This window comes from Balaenoptera physalus, assembly GCF_965194825.1.
Source record: "Balaenoptera physalus genome assembly, chromosome: 8".
NCBI classification, from domain to species: Eukaryota; Metazoa; Chordata; class Mammalia; order Artiodactyla; family Balaenopteridae; genus Balaenoptera; species Balaenoptera physalus.
Genome location: NC_138887.1, coordinates 73394998 through 73412330, shown reverse-complemented (window position 1 = coordinate 73412330; position 17333 = coordinate 73394998). Strand labels below are relative to the sequence as shown.

Here is a 17333-nt window from a genome sequence, read left to right as displayed (position 1 = left end):
TATATCATCTCTAAATTCACTTACAGCCCGACTGGCTAAGAGCATATACTAATTTTTTTTTTTTTTTAACATCTTCATTGGAGTATAATTGCTTTACAATGGTGTGTTAGTTTCTGCTTTATAACAAAGTGACTCAGCTATACATATACATACATCCCCATATCTCCTCCCTCTTGGGTCTCCCTCCCATCCTCCCTATCCCATCCGTTTAGGTGGTCACAAAGCACCGAGCTGACCTCCCTGTGCTATGCAGCTGCTTCCCACTAGCTGTCTATTTTACATTTGGTAGTGTATATATGTCCATGCCACTCTCTCATTTCGTCCCAGCTTACACTTCCCCCTCCCCGTGTCCTCACGTCCATTCTCTACGTCTGTGTCTTTATTCCTGTCCTGCTCCTAGGTTCTTCAGAACCATTTTTTTTTTTTTTGTAGATTCCATAGAGCATATACTAATTTTATGATGCACTCCCAGGCAGCTGCTGAGCAGCCAAGAAAGTGTTCATGAGGATGACAGACTGAGTGCTTTTTTCAAAAAGGAGGGCTTCCAAATTATGCTCAATCAGTGTCTCTAAACTTTTTAAATTGTACACCTCGTTAGTAAAAATTTGGGAGGTACTCACTTTCAATAGATGTGTATTTTTATTTACTTATAATCTATGCATGTGATACAAACTCATATATTGTTTACATCATAAAACATACACAAGATAAAAATAAAATTTGAAGTTCTAATATTTTCTTCACATACACCCCTTTTTAAGACTTTTGGGATAAATTTTAGGACAAATTCTATTCAACATCCAGTAGAATGTAAGCTATTTTGAGGGCACATTTTGCTTTATTTGTCATTGTATTCTCAAGGCCCAGCACAATTTCTGACTTGTGGTTCAGGAATGTTTTTGAATGAATGAATCAATGAATCAATGAAAGTATGTCTTGGGATTTGAAGTGGCTAAGCTGTGGTTATCAGGAGTATTCATCTATATCGAATATCTTTTCTTCCATGGTAGTCAACAGTGGGACTGAATATAAAAGTGCAGAGTGAGGTTGAGAAGTATCATTCGCATTTGAGGAAACTGCCTGTTAGAATTTAGGGAGTATGATCAATATTTATGAAGCTCAGAAAACCCTCTCTGGAGCAGGGGAATGACTCATAGTTCATGAAAAGGTAAAAGCATTGGTTGTTGTATAACAGGTATGCATTAAATACCATATGTGTTCATCAAGGGTTTTGTGTGGGTGTGTGTGTATGTGTGTGTGTGTGTGTGTGTGCAAGCTTGTGTGTTGAAGATATTCTCTAGGAAGTAGTAGAGATTTCCTTTTCCACGTGTATTCTCTGTCAGATGCAATTTATTTAACTGATTATTGTTTTGGTTTGGGGAAACAAGGTAATATTTTTTTAAATGTACTTTAAAAATTGATATATACTGTACCCTTCTTTATGCAAAGACATTTAAAATCTTGTTGCTTACTCAAAAACATAGCTGCAGTTTATGTCATATGAAGAGTCATTTTGCAAAGTCCTATAGGTGTATACCTTTAGTATTTTGTTTGTCATAGTGACCAAGGCTGAATTATAGTATCTACCCATTGGTCACTGGCATAGCAATATCTTAGTGAGTTATAAGAATCACTGGTGACTGCTGGGACTGTGAGAAAGAATTATCTTGGGAAGGAGAGGGTAGTTTCATCTTTGAGAAAATGCAAAGTGCGATGGATACCTACTTCACTTAGTCTAGCACTTCTCAAACTTTCTGGTCTTAGGACCACTTTACATCCTTTAAAATTAGTGATGACCTGAGAGAGCTTATGCTTATCTGGGTTATACTCATAAATATTAACTGTATTGGAAATTAAAATGAAAAAATCTTTTAAAATACAAAAATACACATTCCATTAGTTAGCCAACAGAACAATGATTATAGCCTCTAGAAAACTACACTGTCAACTAAATAAAAGTGAAAAAGGCAAATAACATTTTGGTATTACTATGAAAATAATTTTAGCTGGATGAACCCATTGGAAGGGTCTCCAGAACCCCCAGGGGTCCCTGGACTGCACTTTGTGAACCACTGATTTAGTGGATTCTATAGGCAAAACCTGACTGTTTCCCGTCTTAGAAGACGCTATCAACCGAGATGTAAGACTGACATCTGACTGGTGAGGACCGAGGAATTTCACCTGGATGGAGGCTCTGCTGGTGACAGCTGGTGACCCACCAAATTATGACAAAGCACATACCATGGTATGCTGAATGTGGAGGAGACGGTATTTATGAGAATGACCTTTTCACCCCCGAAATATTTGGAACTGGGGACCTTGTCTTTTTGACATGATCCTTGACACAGTGACCCATGTTCCTGTGAATTCTTTGCTGTGGCCATCTCTGGAAATCATTAGCTTCTGGGTGTGGGTGAAGAATTATGAAGGGTAGTTGCGCCAGAGCTCAGTCCTCGAGTTTCAACAGCAATACTCTTTTGAACTGAGAGCTCCCCACTTCAGCTGGAATTTTCTGCTGTGTCAGAAACAGGGTAGAAGAGGTAGCCATTCTCTTGGGCAAATACTTACCATTTCATTATTTAAAGTTTAACTATATAAATACACAAATATTTGTTGAATGAATGAAATTTGAAGCATGAAATCAACTGAATGTATTAACTATGGTCTTGGAAGGACAGATGTTTTCTTAGGGCAAAATGGAGGAAGAATTTTCTCTCTTTCTTCCAGTGAGACAAGGGAGTAGGGTGGACTCACTCTTGATATAGATCGGTAATTTAGAGATGAATCAGGGGCCATGGGGCAGAGATGGTTACAGTGTAAAATACCAATGTGAGGCCCCTTGTTCAAAAAGCAAGAACAAAGGGCATTAAAAGTAGTAAAACATAGAATGTCTTCCTTTCTTCCATAGTCTCTCAACTTGTCATAGTGTTTTTCATTTGCTATCTGATGTCATTTTAAGTAAGTAAAAATAAAAATTTTAAACTATTAGCATGAATTATACCATTCATCTTTATAGTGTGGGATGCCAGTTTTAAACGCAAATATAAGAGCATTTAACTTGCGTGCAGAATCACTGAAATTATGCAATTTCTTTTTTGTAGTGCGTACATGCATATAAATTTAATTCTTACCAGAACAGTGGAAACACTTCACAAAACGAACTCAGTTGTTTTTTTTCACTTCTTGAGACATGCACATTCTACCACACTTGGGAAGCAGATGGCTCCCATAATAAGCTTACCTTGTACTCACTTTGAGTCTCGCTAAACTCCTGCACGCAATGGGTCCACTGGAACACTGTGCTTGTGAGGCATTGCTAAAGCTATATGTGAGTGGGGCAGCACGGGGGTGGGGGAGCATGCATTACTGTGCATATCTCTTCTGCTCACACGCATTCTCCCTTATCCCACTGGACCTCACAAGTTAAAGGATAAAATTTTTGAGAATTTCAAGATGGCGACAGCTGCGGTTTAACCAAGCCCGGGGCCCTTCTGAGTATGGGGTCCTGTCCGACTGCACAGGTTCCATACCCACGAAGCTGAGCCTGGCTTGCGGTGATGCTCTTGTGCTAACAGTGGAGGCTCATTCTGGCCAGCCTACCTGCTCTTCGTTACCGTGTGTGTAAATCTCTCTCAAAGGTGGGACGTCCAGGATCCCAAGGGAGAATACTCTTCTCACAGGGCCAGGGAGGTTGGACAGCAGCAGAGGGAGCCCGAGGTGATCTGTTGGGGTGCACAAAGGAAATGATTGAATTCCTTTATCTACTTACTTTTTATCTCATTCTTTAAAAATTTCCGTGTGGTGTGTGTGTGTTTTCAGAATGCATAAAATGTATCAGCAGAGTATCACATGTATAAAATTTATAAATATAAAAACATACACTGATGTGTGCACTCAAAAATGTTTTACTGAAAGGAGTACTGGATAAACCAACTGGAAGGCACCACCCCAGAAGATAGCATAAGGAATGAGTCAAGGAGGAGTGTCTGGGGACTGAGCCATTACTTAGCAATGGCTTCCTGAGAGAAGAGACTGAGTAGAATGTGGAGATGGGACAGCACGCTGACTGGGGTCAGTCCACACTCCCACTCTACCTTCCCCTGATGTGGGACTAGCAGTCCCACGTGAGCTTCAGCCAGACAGGTGGTACTTAAGTTGATGGGAACTCCTTGACTTACAAGGGGGAGAATTTAAGTTGTGTCCATGGAGGTGAGCCAAGGATAAAGCCGGGGCATCACTGGCTCCTGTTGGATTCCCATGAACAAGAAAGAGACTAAAAATTCGAGGCAAAACAAGAGAAGCCAAGTCAGAAATGATAATTTATTGAGTTTTATGCTGTTGAACTCACTATGAAGTGGGTCTTGTTCTTCTCGTTTTACAGATGAAGAAATGGAGAACCAGAGTATGAAGTGACCAGCTTGCTGAGGGTCACAGGGCTAATTATGACCAGGTCTGTCTATTACCCTGCTCACCTATAGGCTGTAGCAGGCTAAGCAGAAATACCCCCATGTGGCAGGAGTTAATATTGTTATCATCCCCATTTTACAGATGAGAAACCTGAGGTTCAGAAGAAGGCTGTGATGACCAGAGCTTGTTCTGGACAGAAGTTGGTCATGTGGTCCATGGGTGGGTCAACCTGAGTTAAAGTCTACAGACCAGCTGTCATGGCTGAGATGATGGCCAGCATCCTGTTCAGAGTGAGCCCAGTTGTCTAAAAGGTTGGAGGGATCCAAGGGCTCAAACCGTAATCCCTGGTTTTAGAAATGAGAGGACACAATCTTCAGCCGCTGCTCTGGAATTTATAAACTCAATTTACTTTATCATTCAAAGCAAGCTCAAGGGCATTAAGAATCACTTCATAGCGATCTCTTTGGAATTTATGATATCCCTAAAAGGTAACAAAGCTGCCTCATCTCATATTTATATCTATGCAGAGCTAAGGAGCAGGGACAAGGTCTTCCCACTTATGATTTCTCAATCAAGATGCATCCAACTCCAAATCCCTGCACTGGCTCTGACACGGTGCTGCAAATAAGGCAGCTTCTCACTGTCCTTCCATTTCTTATTTTACCTCATTTGGTTAAACCACACACGCTCAGTGCTTGGAACTTCCGTTTCCTTATCTTGAATATCATGTACTGTTCCAGCTCACAGCCAGCCACCCAGGAAGGAAGCGTTTTGTTCCTTTCAGAGGGCTTGGCTAGCCAGTGGCCACGCTGTTGAAAAGCTCTGTAAGTAACATTATCTCTGCTGTGTTAAAAAGGTCTAGAACTGGAAAGTGTGCAGCGTTAGAGTTTAACAGTTATCTCTGGTCTGCTTACCTCGAAATCAAGTATGAAAAGAAAACTTGGAGAAGCAAGAGAGGGAGGGTAATGGCGAGACAGAGAGAGACAGAGAGAAACAGAGAGACAGACAGACAGATGGAATCAAGCTCATGCCTCTTTCCCTGTCAATTTTGAGTTTTTCTAAACCCAATTAAAACTTAACGAATCAATATATCAGGCCTCAATCTATTTCATACTTGTTGGAAATGTAAGCGGTGTTAATTCTTTATTGTAGTCAATTCATTATTCAAATTGCTATTATATGCTTGTCATTTTTAATATTACTTGAAACATAGTTTTATTCTTCTTTCTCGTTTCTTTTTTAACCAATGACTTCGTTAAGTATTTCATAAAATATATAGCTGTCTCAGTAAATGCATTCTTTGGGATGGGAAAAAAAAGGAAACTTGCCCAGCAAGTTCTCAATCTTATGGGTTTTTTTTTTTTTTTTTTGAAGCTTCTGGTTTCTTGGAACCTATGCTTTAAACGAGCTATTTACTTTCGATTTACACGGCAGATGATTTGGACAAGTTCTAAATTAAATGGGTAAAAAATGTTTCAAGTGGTGCAAAAATACAAAGAAATGTGACATGGAAAAATGCCTGAATCTATTTTACCTAAAAAGTTATGTCGGGAATTAAATTGTGAATTGGGCAGGAAAAAAAGCTCACACTCATTGTTTTTATATTGTTGGAAATTTAAAAATATGCATTCAATTCTGGACTATTAGGAGTCATGGAAAGTTCATGGATGGTCTCAAAAAGCATTCCTGCTTATTCATCTTTGGCATGTATATTTGCACATGTAGGAAGCATAAATAGGATGGAAGAGAAAATACATCATGTTTCAAATAACAGTTTTACTCTGAACACTTGATTCTGTATGACTGGAGAACTGACTGCTTTAGCTCTCCCTCCATCTGTTCAGCTCTGATCCTCTCCCTAACCTAGAGATGGGTCTGTTTCTTATGCTGACAGACAGCACATGCTTGGTTGGAATTCCTCTCTCTTCCTCTCCCTTGCCATCTCCCTTGCTCTACTATCTTTGTACCTTCTTGGTGTTTCATAGACAGTCTCTGAGAGGGGGAGAAATGTCCCAGCATAAATAATAGCTGGTGTTTTCTGAGGGCTTACCCTGAGCTTTTCTATTTACCTTGATCTAAGCTCTTTAGATGTACTGTAGCATTTAATCTTCATCACGACCTTGTGAGGTAGCTTCTGTTAATATTCCCATTTTAAAGTTGAGAAAACTGAGTCATAGGGGAGTTAAGTAACTTGCCCAAGGATGTACAGTTTGTAAAACGTATAGCAGGATTTCAACCCAAGCAGCCCATTTCCAAAATACATGCTCATAACCAAATACTCCATACACACACACACACACACACACACACACACACACACACTCACACACACACACCTCGCCCCTGGCTAAAAAGGAGACAGGGGTATAGAGGAATATAATGTTTTGGGGGGATGGGAGAGTAATGACTTGAAGGAGGGCACAAGAGAGACTTGTGGGCTGGAAATAATCTGTTTCTTGATCCAGATGCTGGGTCCAGGCTTCTTGTGAAAATATGTGGAGTTGAATACTTGTGTACTTTTATGTATGTGTATTACGCTTCAATTGTATTAAAATAGAAAAAAGGAAATGAGCAAAAATAAAGAATTAAGGTATATATATATATACACACAAATACACATCAGTGGGAGACTGAATAGTCATTTGCCTTATATAATCTTGTCGAAAACATCTCTGAGGGAATTTGTCTCACGCATAGGTGGCCGAGTGGGTGGCCTGGATTTGAGTGGAGGTCTCGCCACTTGGTAACTTTGGGATAATGACTTGATCTCTGTCCACATCTCAGTTTATTCATCTGCAAAACTGGGGATAGCTTATTCCTACTTTGCAGGGTAGGATTAAATGATCACTTTACATAAAGACTTGGAAGTGGAGATAATCTCCTCTCAATGCCAAGGTGATAAGGGTGACGAGGGTGTCCCAGCAGGTGCAGGGGAAGGAGCACTGGGCTTCAAAGGTAGTAACCGTGATTCTTTTTCTTAAATAAAGTGTAGGTATTTAAAAGCCATTTTGTTGGCAGGATCAAGGTGTGTTCCTTCTTCTGGTAAAAAGCTCTTTCCTTCACAACAAACTGTATGACCAGATCCAAGGTTAGCCAGCCTGACGCTAAAAAATCCACTGGCTTCCCCTTGTTCAGAAGATTCAGACATTGCAAAGAATACATTTTCCTCTCTCTGGTGTAAATCTGAGTTCCAGAACTAAAACACTAAAGTGGAAGTAAATAGGTCTATCTCATTTCTCAGCGTTTATGACAGAGGCTGAATTCCAGGGAGAAGCAAATGAAGGAAGGAAGAAGTTAAATTTCTTGGATGACATGACCGTTACTATGTCTGTCCATTGGCTTGATGTGTTTTGAACCTGTAACGTCTGAAATCTTTGTTTCCTTCTTTTGGAGCCTCCATCACACGAAGCTGGCCCACAGGCATTTATAAGATGCCTACTCTGTGTAGCCCTTCACCGTGCCCTCCCAAGCCTGACGGCCGGCCCTTCTTCACAAAGGCCCATTCTAATTTCGCCAGAGGCCAGCTCCACTTGCCACAATCCCGTCAAAGCAGACAGATTAAACACGTCAGGTGACATACAGAAGAAACGAGTTACTGATTAATTAAGGCATTTTTTATGGCTAGGAGTTATTTCTCTTGGCCTGCTACCTGCTCTCAGGTCTTGATCACATTTCAACCTACTGCAGCCATTTACTCAAATATTCTAGGTCCTCAGCTGTTTGCGTGCATGTGTCTGTGTGTGTACACGTCTGAATACGGCTGGAAAGCTGCAGCCAGGCTGTTGATTGCAAAGTGAGAACGAAGGGGAAAAGTTAAGGCTTCCTCACTTCTCACCCTAAGTCCTCACTTCTAATGATTTTCGTGTCACTATGGCTATCTTAGTTGGGAAAAGGACTTAGGGTCACATTGCAATGAAAAAAAACCTTTAGTATGGACAAGTTTGAAAACAAGTGTACTATTTATTCAAAGAAGTACACAGAAAGCTCTATTTTTCCTCCTTTTTTTGTTTGCAAATCGAATGCTCTTGCGTCTATCTCTTGTGGTGTAGTTCTTTATTAAAAAAAGACCTAGTGGTATGGGAAGGTCAGATTTGGGGGTGATCATTTTCCCTGTAGGTTTTCAGATGTCACGACCAGATGAAGGATAACTTAAGAAGCACGGAGCTGGGTGATGGGTCTTGCAGAGCTGCCTGTCTGTTGGACCTGCAGAAAAGCTTATCCCCAGCAAGGTAATTTACGACAGAAGACCATCTCAGCTCCCTGCAGGCAGCACTACCTAAGTTCTCCGAAGAACTCCTGCTTTAAAATTGGAGAGAGCTGTAAGGCTGGAGACGGGATAAGTTATGGCTTTCCAGTGGCTTTCCCCTTTCTCCTTTTCCTTGTTGTGATTGTTATTTATTATTTGTGGGTAGGGATGAGAGGGTTCACTTTGCCAACTTTTGAACCCTCTCTGGATTCATGGCTCTGAATTTTGAACCGTCCCTGAACCTTCCTGCCTTTGAGTTCCTAATTCTCTTAGCGTTCCGCAGCGTCCTGTTGTGAATGGAGAAAGATTCTAAAAGGTTTATTTTAAAAGGCTGAAATATTTTCTTAAACATCAAATAGAACTTTTTTTTTTTTTAAAAAAAAGCAACCTATTGTGATGAGTCAAATGTAAATGAATTGAAAACATATGCTCCAAATCTCCCCCAGTTTATGCAGCAGTTTCATGGCTGAATTACTATTAGGCTTTCTTGGATTCAAAGTTGATATGAAATGATGCGACAAGGGATGAACCCAGACACATTAGTTCTTTTAGTTTCTACTGCTTTGTTCCTTATTTAATATAAAATGGGCTTTGGTTGAACTCTGAAAGCTGGAGAGAAGAGGAGAGAGTGGGAGATATTTATAAGCAGCATTTTGCCAAGTAAGAACACTATTAGGATACGGGGCATTTTGGCTAAAGAATTAAATTCTTGATTTAATGGCTGTAACATTAGGAGGTAGAAATAGCTTTGAAATCTGGGCTGCCGAGCTCTCCACTATGTTGGAGCCCTTCTCCTCACCTTCACGCCTGCAGGTCATTTGGCACTTCCTTCCCAAGCTTCAAGTCCTGTCCTTAAGAACCCTGAAAGGTTATTTGGGTCTAGTACTTTCTACAGCCAATTGTCTTGAATATGCCTTTCTGAAAGTGAGCCCTGCGGGTACACAGACAGCTCTGCAAAGGCAGCCTGGGATGAAGTAGAGGAAATTTTAAGAAATTCTGCTCTTCCTTCTGGTCCCTGTGTTCAGGGGTGTCCAATGCTGCTTCAACCTCAGGAGACCTACGTGGGAGCAGAGCAGCCTTCTGGGAGTCAGAGTGCGTGGCACGTAGCTGAAGTTTAAGAAATGTTTGCCAGATGAATGTCTTGGCAGCTGGTCAACAAATGCACATCTGATGCTTACGGATGATACCCCGTAATCTGTGTTTGGGAGGCAGTAGCCATGAGGCCACAAACCAGACAGAGCCACGCAAAAAATGTTTACTTTTGCTGCTAACATTCTCCATACAGGCTTGGGAAAACTACTCGCCATGTTCTATGGGTCTGCCCTGTTTCCCCACCTGACAAAAAAGCTGGGCTCACTATTTGCCACCCACTTTGTGGGGTGGATGTGGGGTGGATATGAGAAATCCTACAAAGAGCTTAGGGATCCCTGGTTTAAAGACAAGTGCCCATACAAAGTACCAAGCACCAGTAAAATGTGTTTTTAGCATTAGAGACAAGACGCTCAGAGGGAAAACTAGGTACATTTTGCCGCCAGCTCAAAACATGCTTTCTACTCCCGTGCAGAGAGGAAAGCACAGTTGTTAAAAGTTACTTTGAGATGACAAAATGTACTGAAAAGAAACTGCCAAGAAAATCCCTTTGCCCAGCCCTGGCCCTGGGATCCTGCTGCCAGCAGGGATTATCTAAATTGGGCATCCTTAGAGAAAGCAGGAATTCTCTTCCACCACAGACTGTTGAAACCTTCCCATTCCACTGTTTTAAAAGCTGCAGAGAATTAAAAATAGAAGCTTTTTGGAGGGAAGAGAGGGTCCTTTGGGGGCACTTTGTTTGTTTTGGTTTCTATCTCCCTCCCTGGAATGCAGTAAAAACCTGGGGAAGTCAGCACTCAGAGAGTAGGCCTTTGCAGAGAAACGAAACCCCCTCACGCCAAAGTGAAGGGTGAGGAACTCTTTCTGGGTTCTGGTTTTATAATCATTTCTGTTTATAGTAGGAAAGAAATAGCCCCCTTCTTGAATTCAGCACATGTAGTCTTTTCTTAACGGCTCCCCTCCTTATACAAACATTAACAGGCCTAGTCCTTCAATAGGTTATTATTGAGCAGCTAATGTTAAATACAGATGAACACTTGCCAGTTGAATGGGATGACTGTCGCCCAGGTGTAAAAGTGCCATTCATGCATATGAAGTGACGATTGCAAATGGCGGCCACCAGAAGTCAAAACAGTTGATTGAATGGGTGGGGAGCAGAATGGCTTGTATATTCCTTTGAAAATTCAAGAAGGGGATGAGGGGAGGGGTGTGAAAGGCTATTTTGGGGCTACTAGTCCCTGGAACACTGATTTTAGTCCCTGGGGTCCTAAGAAAATGAGGAGGAAGGAAAGATGTTGGATCTCAGGGCAGCCTTTAGCTATTTTCTCTCTCTCTTACACACACACACACACACACACACACACACACACACACACACACACACACAGAGTCCTATGGTTTATTCTCCTAGTTCAGATTATATGAAACACCAGAATATAGTAAGTGTTACTCCAGAATTATCTGAAATAAATTTTTTATCAGGGATCCCAGTGGGTTGTCTGACCCTGGGACTTTCATCCTTTTCTCAGAAATCCCTGCAGGGAGGAGGGCCCACAAAGAGAAGCAAATAAATATATAGAGATTCTGAGCATGCTGGTTTAAAGAGGGAGGTTCCCAGTGCCCTCCCTGCTTTGGCTCAGCAGTGGAGCTGGGTTCTCTTCTATTTCCCTCTTCCTCATCCCCTGCCTGGCACTGGTGATGTTTTGCTGTATCCAGCAGGATGCTCTGGCGGCCTTGCTGTGGAGAGGGTCCTTTCTCCCTCCTAGAGGCAGGACTCTGAATTGGATCTATTTGTGCCCCGTTGAGGCCTGTGCAATACACAAGAGGCTGAGTGGATACACCTTAGTTACTCCCTTGCTAAGAAGAAAGATTTCTCTTGTCTTTCTGCAGTGAAAGAGGGATTATGAGAAATGGCCCTTCCTTTCTTTACCTCACAAGGGTGATATGAAAATGAAAAAGTTAATGTTTTGACGGGTGCTGTCATACTCAGGTGACAGGCAAAGCAATATTATGTTTATTATCATGGTTCCCACCACGTCCCTGTGTGCTCATCGCTCTCTCTCTCACATCACAGGGGTATGTGTGGTCTCCCTGGGAAAAGACAATGGTGCCGACTGCTAATGAGAAAATTCATGGGGCCACACTAGACAAACATTGCAAATTATAGTTTCCTTGGGCACTGGTCATGCTTCATTCCCACATGAGGAAATCTGCGAATCTGGCTACCTTGAAAGTAATGGTATGGGCATGGAAAGGCTGGGACAGACCTAAATATTTTAATTAATATGTCAAGAAATGCAAAACTTAGCTAGCTTGCAAATGTTTGATTTATATAGCCCTGTCCTGTCTGGTAGCCATGGGCCACATGTGGCTAGTAAAGCATCTGAAATGAGGCTAGTCTGAATTAAGATATGCTGTGAGTGCAAAACATACACTGGCTTTTGAAAACTTAGAATGAAAAAGAGAATATAAAATACCTTATTAATAATTCTTTCATATGATTACATGTTGAAATGATATTTTACATATGTTTGTTTAAATATTTTATTAAAATTAATTGTAATTGATTTTTTAAAATGTGGTACGGGGTGGCCACCCCCCTGGAAACCACCCCCTGGTGGTTTCCAGAAAATTAAAAATGCCATATATGGCTGCATTTGTGGCTTGCATTATATTTCTTTTGGACAGCCCTGGTATAGACTTTATTAACAGATAGTGTGGGAATTGCTACCTGGAATTCAGTATTTCCTCCCCAATCCACAATATCAGGATATGTCCATCTTGAAAGGACTACTGTTAATAGTATAGAAAAAATTGTGAAACACTTTAAACAGATAAAAGAGAAGTTACTGCATGTCCTATCTAATGCATTCTTGTGGTCATATCCCTTTTCACTGTTTTTAAACTTCTTTATAATTCTGCAAGTTGTAGAAAACTGATAATAATGAAAATGATTCTTATCTGTAAGAAAGCAAATTAATTGGGTCTGGTGGAATGTAATTGATCATTGCCATATGGATAGAGCCTTTTGCATTTCCGTGTAAATTCATCTCAGCATTCCTTGTGGTCCATATATGCGTGGTTCCTTGAATTCTCTGACACTATGGTAACATCCTACTTGTTGGCTCACTAATTAATGAGTTAACAAAATCTTTGACGCGAGTTCATTGTATATTTGTGTGAGAGTTATGATGTTATCTTTTTAAACAATACTAGGGAATTTCGGAGTTCATGGTGGTCATAATTAACTACCCTGTCCTTTCTTCCTCCCTTCATCCCCCAGCTACATCTATGGTCCCAGTGGAGGAAGCACTTCTGAAAGCCTGAGATGGGATAGAGAATGCATTTTTCTATAGAAAGTATTTTACGTGATGGTTGATTGCCATTTAAACACTACTCACATAAAGCAAGCTAAATTGTGGGTTATTGTGAATTTTGTGAGCCAGCCAGGGAATCCTCCCACCCAGTGGAATATTTGATTCTAAGAGAAGATGTGCTGAGTTCCAAATAATGAAAGAGAAACCTAGGATGTAACTCATTTGTAAGGTATACACTGTGGATACTGATCAAGCACTCAGTTGCACAAAGTCCTCAAGTTTAATGGTAAAACATATTTAAAAGAAAGTGGGTTGTTACCGATTTTTGTTGCCCACACCCCTGTTTTTTTCTTTTTCTTTTTTGTTTTATAAATGTTAAAAAAAAACAGTCCCATTCTTATTTTACCTTGTTGTCACTTCCCAAACAGAACTGGCTTCCTTCAAAACAATGTGTGACAAGATGGGCCAGGCACATCAGTATTTCTTTCATATTTCCATTTATTCCTGTGAATAGAATGAATTTTAACAAATATAAGCAAACTAAAAATGTAAAATAGGTGATTTTATGCACTCTCCTTTTTTAAGAATTTGGAAATACTACACTTAAGTTGTATATGTTTTGTTTCTTTTCCTTATTATTTTTTTAAAGACGTTAGCAGAAAGATCATTAAATTTTGTGAGTATTGGTCTCCAGCATTTAAGTTTTTACAAAACATGTGAAAGTTTACTGGTCTTTCACCAGCTGGGACATATGATTTTATACATCTGTAATTCTGAAAATGAAACATTTACTCTACAAAAATGCAGAACAGTCCACTTATAAATTTTATGTTTTGTGGGCTATTTTCTTATGTAACTCAGCCACCTTGGAGACTCCTTTTAAAGTACAAGTATACAATATTCTCACGTATATAATCTGCCCATATGTAATTATTTTTTTTTTGGTTCTTTGGGACGTAACAGGAGTTACGTCCTGGCATAAGTAAAGCCCTTGACCTAGGTATTTTAATATCATAATTTACTTGGTGATGTTATCAAAAAGAACAAAATATATGCCTTTTTATAATTTTCAGTTGTTTGAAATTAATTTTTGAAGTTTGACTATAAGTTGCTTTTGATTTTTTATATTAAGAAAAAATTTTGAAAATTGTTAACAAAGAACAGTATGAATTTATGCAACTATTTGTTTCTGATTAAGATAACATTATTTCAAAAAAGTTAATTTAATTAAATAAAAACTGTTGATAAAGTTTGAAATATCTTTATGTGTTTTTAATGTATCTTATTAAAGAGTCATGGTGTATCTTAATTCTCAATAAAATGGGGAAGAAACACTGGCATATTAAATCTTCCATCATTATTCAAAAATAATAGAATACTGTACTCTAAAAATAAAACCAAGGTTTCATTTGCATGGAAAATTTGTTCCTTATGGAAGAGCTTTACTCCTGACCCATTTTCCATAAACAGCAAGAGGGAGGAGATATGGGGATACGTGTATATGTATAGCTGATTCACTTTGTTATAAAGCAGAAACTAACACACCATTGTAAAGGAACTATACTCCAATAAAGATGTTAAAAAAATAAAATAACAAATAAAATAAGTCAAAAAAAAAAAAAAAGAGTTACTATACTCTTTGGCTCTTTCTTTGTCCAGGATTTTTCTAATTGGTATTTTCTCTCAGGTTGATTTTACTTGTTTCTTCTCTAAGAAAGAGTTTGTTGCAGTGATGACTGACAGTTAAATAAACAGACAGATGTAAAGATATAGATTCTTTCTGGAAAGCAAAGAGTTAGGGAATCTTTTCCAGAAAATAGTTTTATTTTTTAACTTGACAATATTTGAAAGATTAATAAAAGGATGATGTCTCTATCATCTACTGTCTATTCAGGACTAAACACTTTTGGAAACAAAAAGTTACTATTTATCATATGTAACTATATTATTTATCAATACTATTAATCACATAAATAATATCACACACTATTTATGTCATATGGTTTCCTATGTCAGGAGATTCTCCATTGTTAATATGTCCATTATTCATGTGACAAATAGCTAAGAAAGGGGTAAATTCAGAAGGTACAGAAGTACTTCAGATACTTGTAATATGGAGTCCAGACAATCCATGAAATGCCTGGAATTGTTGAGCAAAATTTTGTACTTATCGTCTTGGAAGAGGAATCTTTATCAGAATTTCGAAAGTATTCTTGACCATCTCCCTTCAGAAAAGGTTCAGAATTCTTAGCTTGCAGGATTGCTAAGGCTAACTGCTTACCTCTATAACATCTAGATGAAAATGAAGATTTTAAAGAACATCTAATTGTTTTGTCCATATGATGCCCAATTCAATCCCAAAACTATAATTTTCATAGTTTTAGCAGTGTATGATTTTAAGGAGACACAGTTCTTTAAATAACAGTCCTCCTTTCTCCAAATCTAAAGCCGTCTTTCTTTTGAGTATTATACCTTCTTGTCTCCTATCCCAGTTTTTGTTTTTACCTACTCCCTTTGAATTAGCTAAAGAAAACCTCACAGTACTCTTGATTTACAGACGCACAGATAATTCTGACTCTATGGGTAGAAATGCAGTACTGTGATCCATTTAATAATGTGATCCAATATATGTTCATACAATGGATATATGTCTGGAATAAGTTATTAAGGAATACTGTGCTGTCTATAAGGGGTTTTATTAATTTAGAAACTCAGGACTCCAGTATTTTTAACAATAATATGAGTGAGAAAGTGATGAATCATTTACAATCAACCGTGATGGAGATGATATGTCAAAGCCTAATTCCAGAAGTTTATCCACAGTTGATTCCAATTTTTCATTCTTCAAAGCTTTTCCTATATCCTGAAATAAAGGCACAGTTTAACCTGCAGGTGAGCAGAAGTTGAAGGAAATTGCAAAGCAACCTCTGCATAATGAACATCTTGCCAGGAAAATGTGCATGAGCTCCAAGGAAAAGGTGTTGGAAGAGATATGAGATGGCAGGAGGATTTTCTCTGACACAATTTTGAGTTTTTGACAGCAATATCTCCCTGTTTATGAAGCACGTAGAACTATGCTCAAGACATGAGGAAGTTTAGGAGACATAATCGGAAAGAGAGAACTGCAGATAAGGAAGTTAATCAAACTAGGTCACTTCTCGTCTCGGTATTTTCAGAATTTTTCCCTGCATCCCACTCTAGCAACAACCTGTACAAAAGGCAAAACTTTTCCAGATGGCTTGGTGAATTTACTCTTTTCTTCTCTATAGATAGTAATAACTAACTTTCAATTACGGCTTTCCAATTTTAAAAGTATGTAACATTTCATTTTCACAATAATCCTTTAAAGTTGCTATAATAATAATAATGATGATAGTTATTGTTATTATGCTGATTTTTCTAAATAAAAATACTGATGCTCAGACTCTTTTTAATCATCCAATAATAAGCAGAGTAGGAATTTTTAAAAACAAACTATCAAACCTCAAATTCCCTGCTTTTCTCCCTCCTTTCGGAATGACAATGGGATAGAATACGACATACATCTTTTAATAAATTGTATTTGCTTTTTTTGGTAAGAGCTTGAGGAATGTAATATGCCATTTTGTGTATTCTTGTCAGTGTTTTGTTTTTGTTTTTTTTTTTTTGGCCGCACTGCACGGCTTGTGGGATCTTAATTCCCCAACCAAGGACTGAACCTGCACCCTCCACAGTGAAAGCACAGAGTCCTAATCACTTGACTGCCAGGGAATTTCCCCATTTTGTGTAGTCTTAAAAATCCTTTGCTTGAAGAATTTAAAGTACTTTTGCCTTTTTAGACTTATACAATAGTCACACCATTTAGAAATATTTAAGAGAGGAGGAAAAATAATTCTTCACTATGAAAATAAACTCACACCATCAGGCCAGGAATTGGTACCAACCAAAACATCTTGATTGCTCCCTACGTTGTGGTGGCATTTCTGAAAGTTGTTGATTGGAAGAAGTAGAGCCAGCATCACCTAGATTGAGCTGTGAATCTTTGCCATCCCTCCAGGGTACACCAGGGGGCCCTTCCTCCTCCTGTCACTTCCTTCCACTCCCTACTCAGTGTCTTCAGAGGTGCATGAGAAGTCACCTGGGCTGTTAATGTTTGGTTTGTAATTGGACACTAACCATTTCTATTTTACAAATGGAAGAGGTGAAGCAAAGAGTTGTCAGGCACCTACAGCAAATCAAGGGAGGATGTCCATATCTTCCCATGACGCTCCGCACTTGCTTCAGATGGCTTTGCA

At 39.1% G+C, this 17333-nt stretch overlaps 1 protein-coding gene across 17 annotated transcripts in view; it reads right to left on the bottom strand.

Annotated features, from left to right (window-relative positions):
• LOC309665525 (uncharacterized protein) overlaps nt 1–17333 on the bottom strand; it is a 572167-nt gene that overhangs the window by 122169 nt on the left and 432665 nt on the right. For 11 of the 17 annotated variants that reach the window (XR_014266444.1, XR_014266445.1, XR_014266446.1 and 8 more), the window contains 2 exons: nt 13466–13563; nt 3601–3722 (listed from right to left, as the gene is read on the bottom strand). Coding sequence is in view for 6 of the 17 variants with exons in the window: in XM_082472155.1 (XP_082328281.1) it covers nt 3601–3722 (122 nt within the window). In the remaining 11 variants the exon portion in view is untranslated. The remainder of the gene's footprint in view (nt 1–3600; nt 3723–13465; nt 13564–17333) is intronic. The other 6 variants (XM_082472155.1, XM_082472156.1, XM_082472157.1 and 3 more) reach the window with 1 other exon arrangement.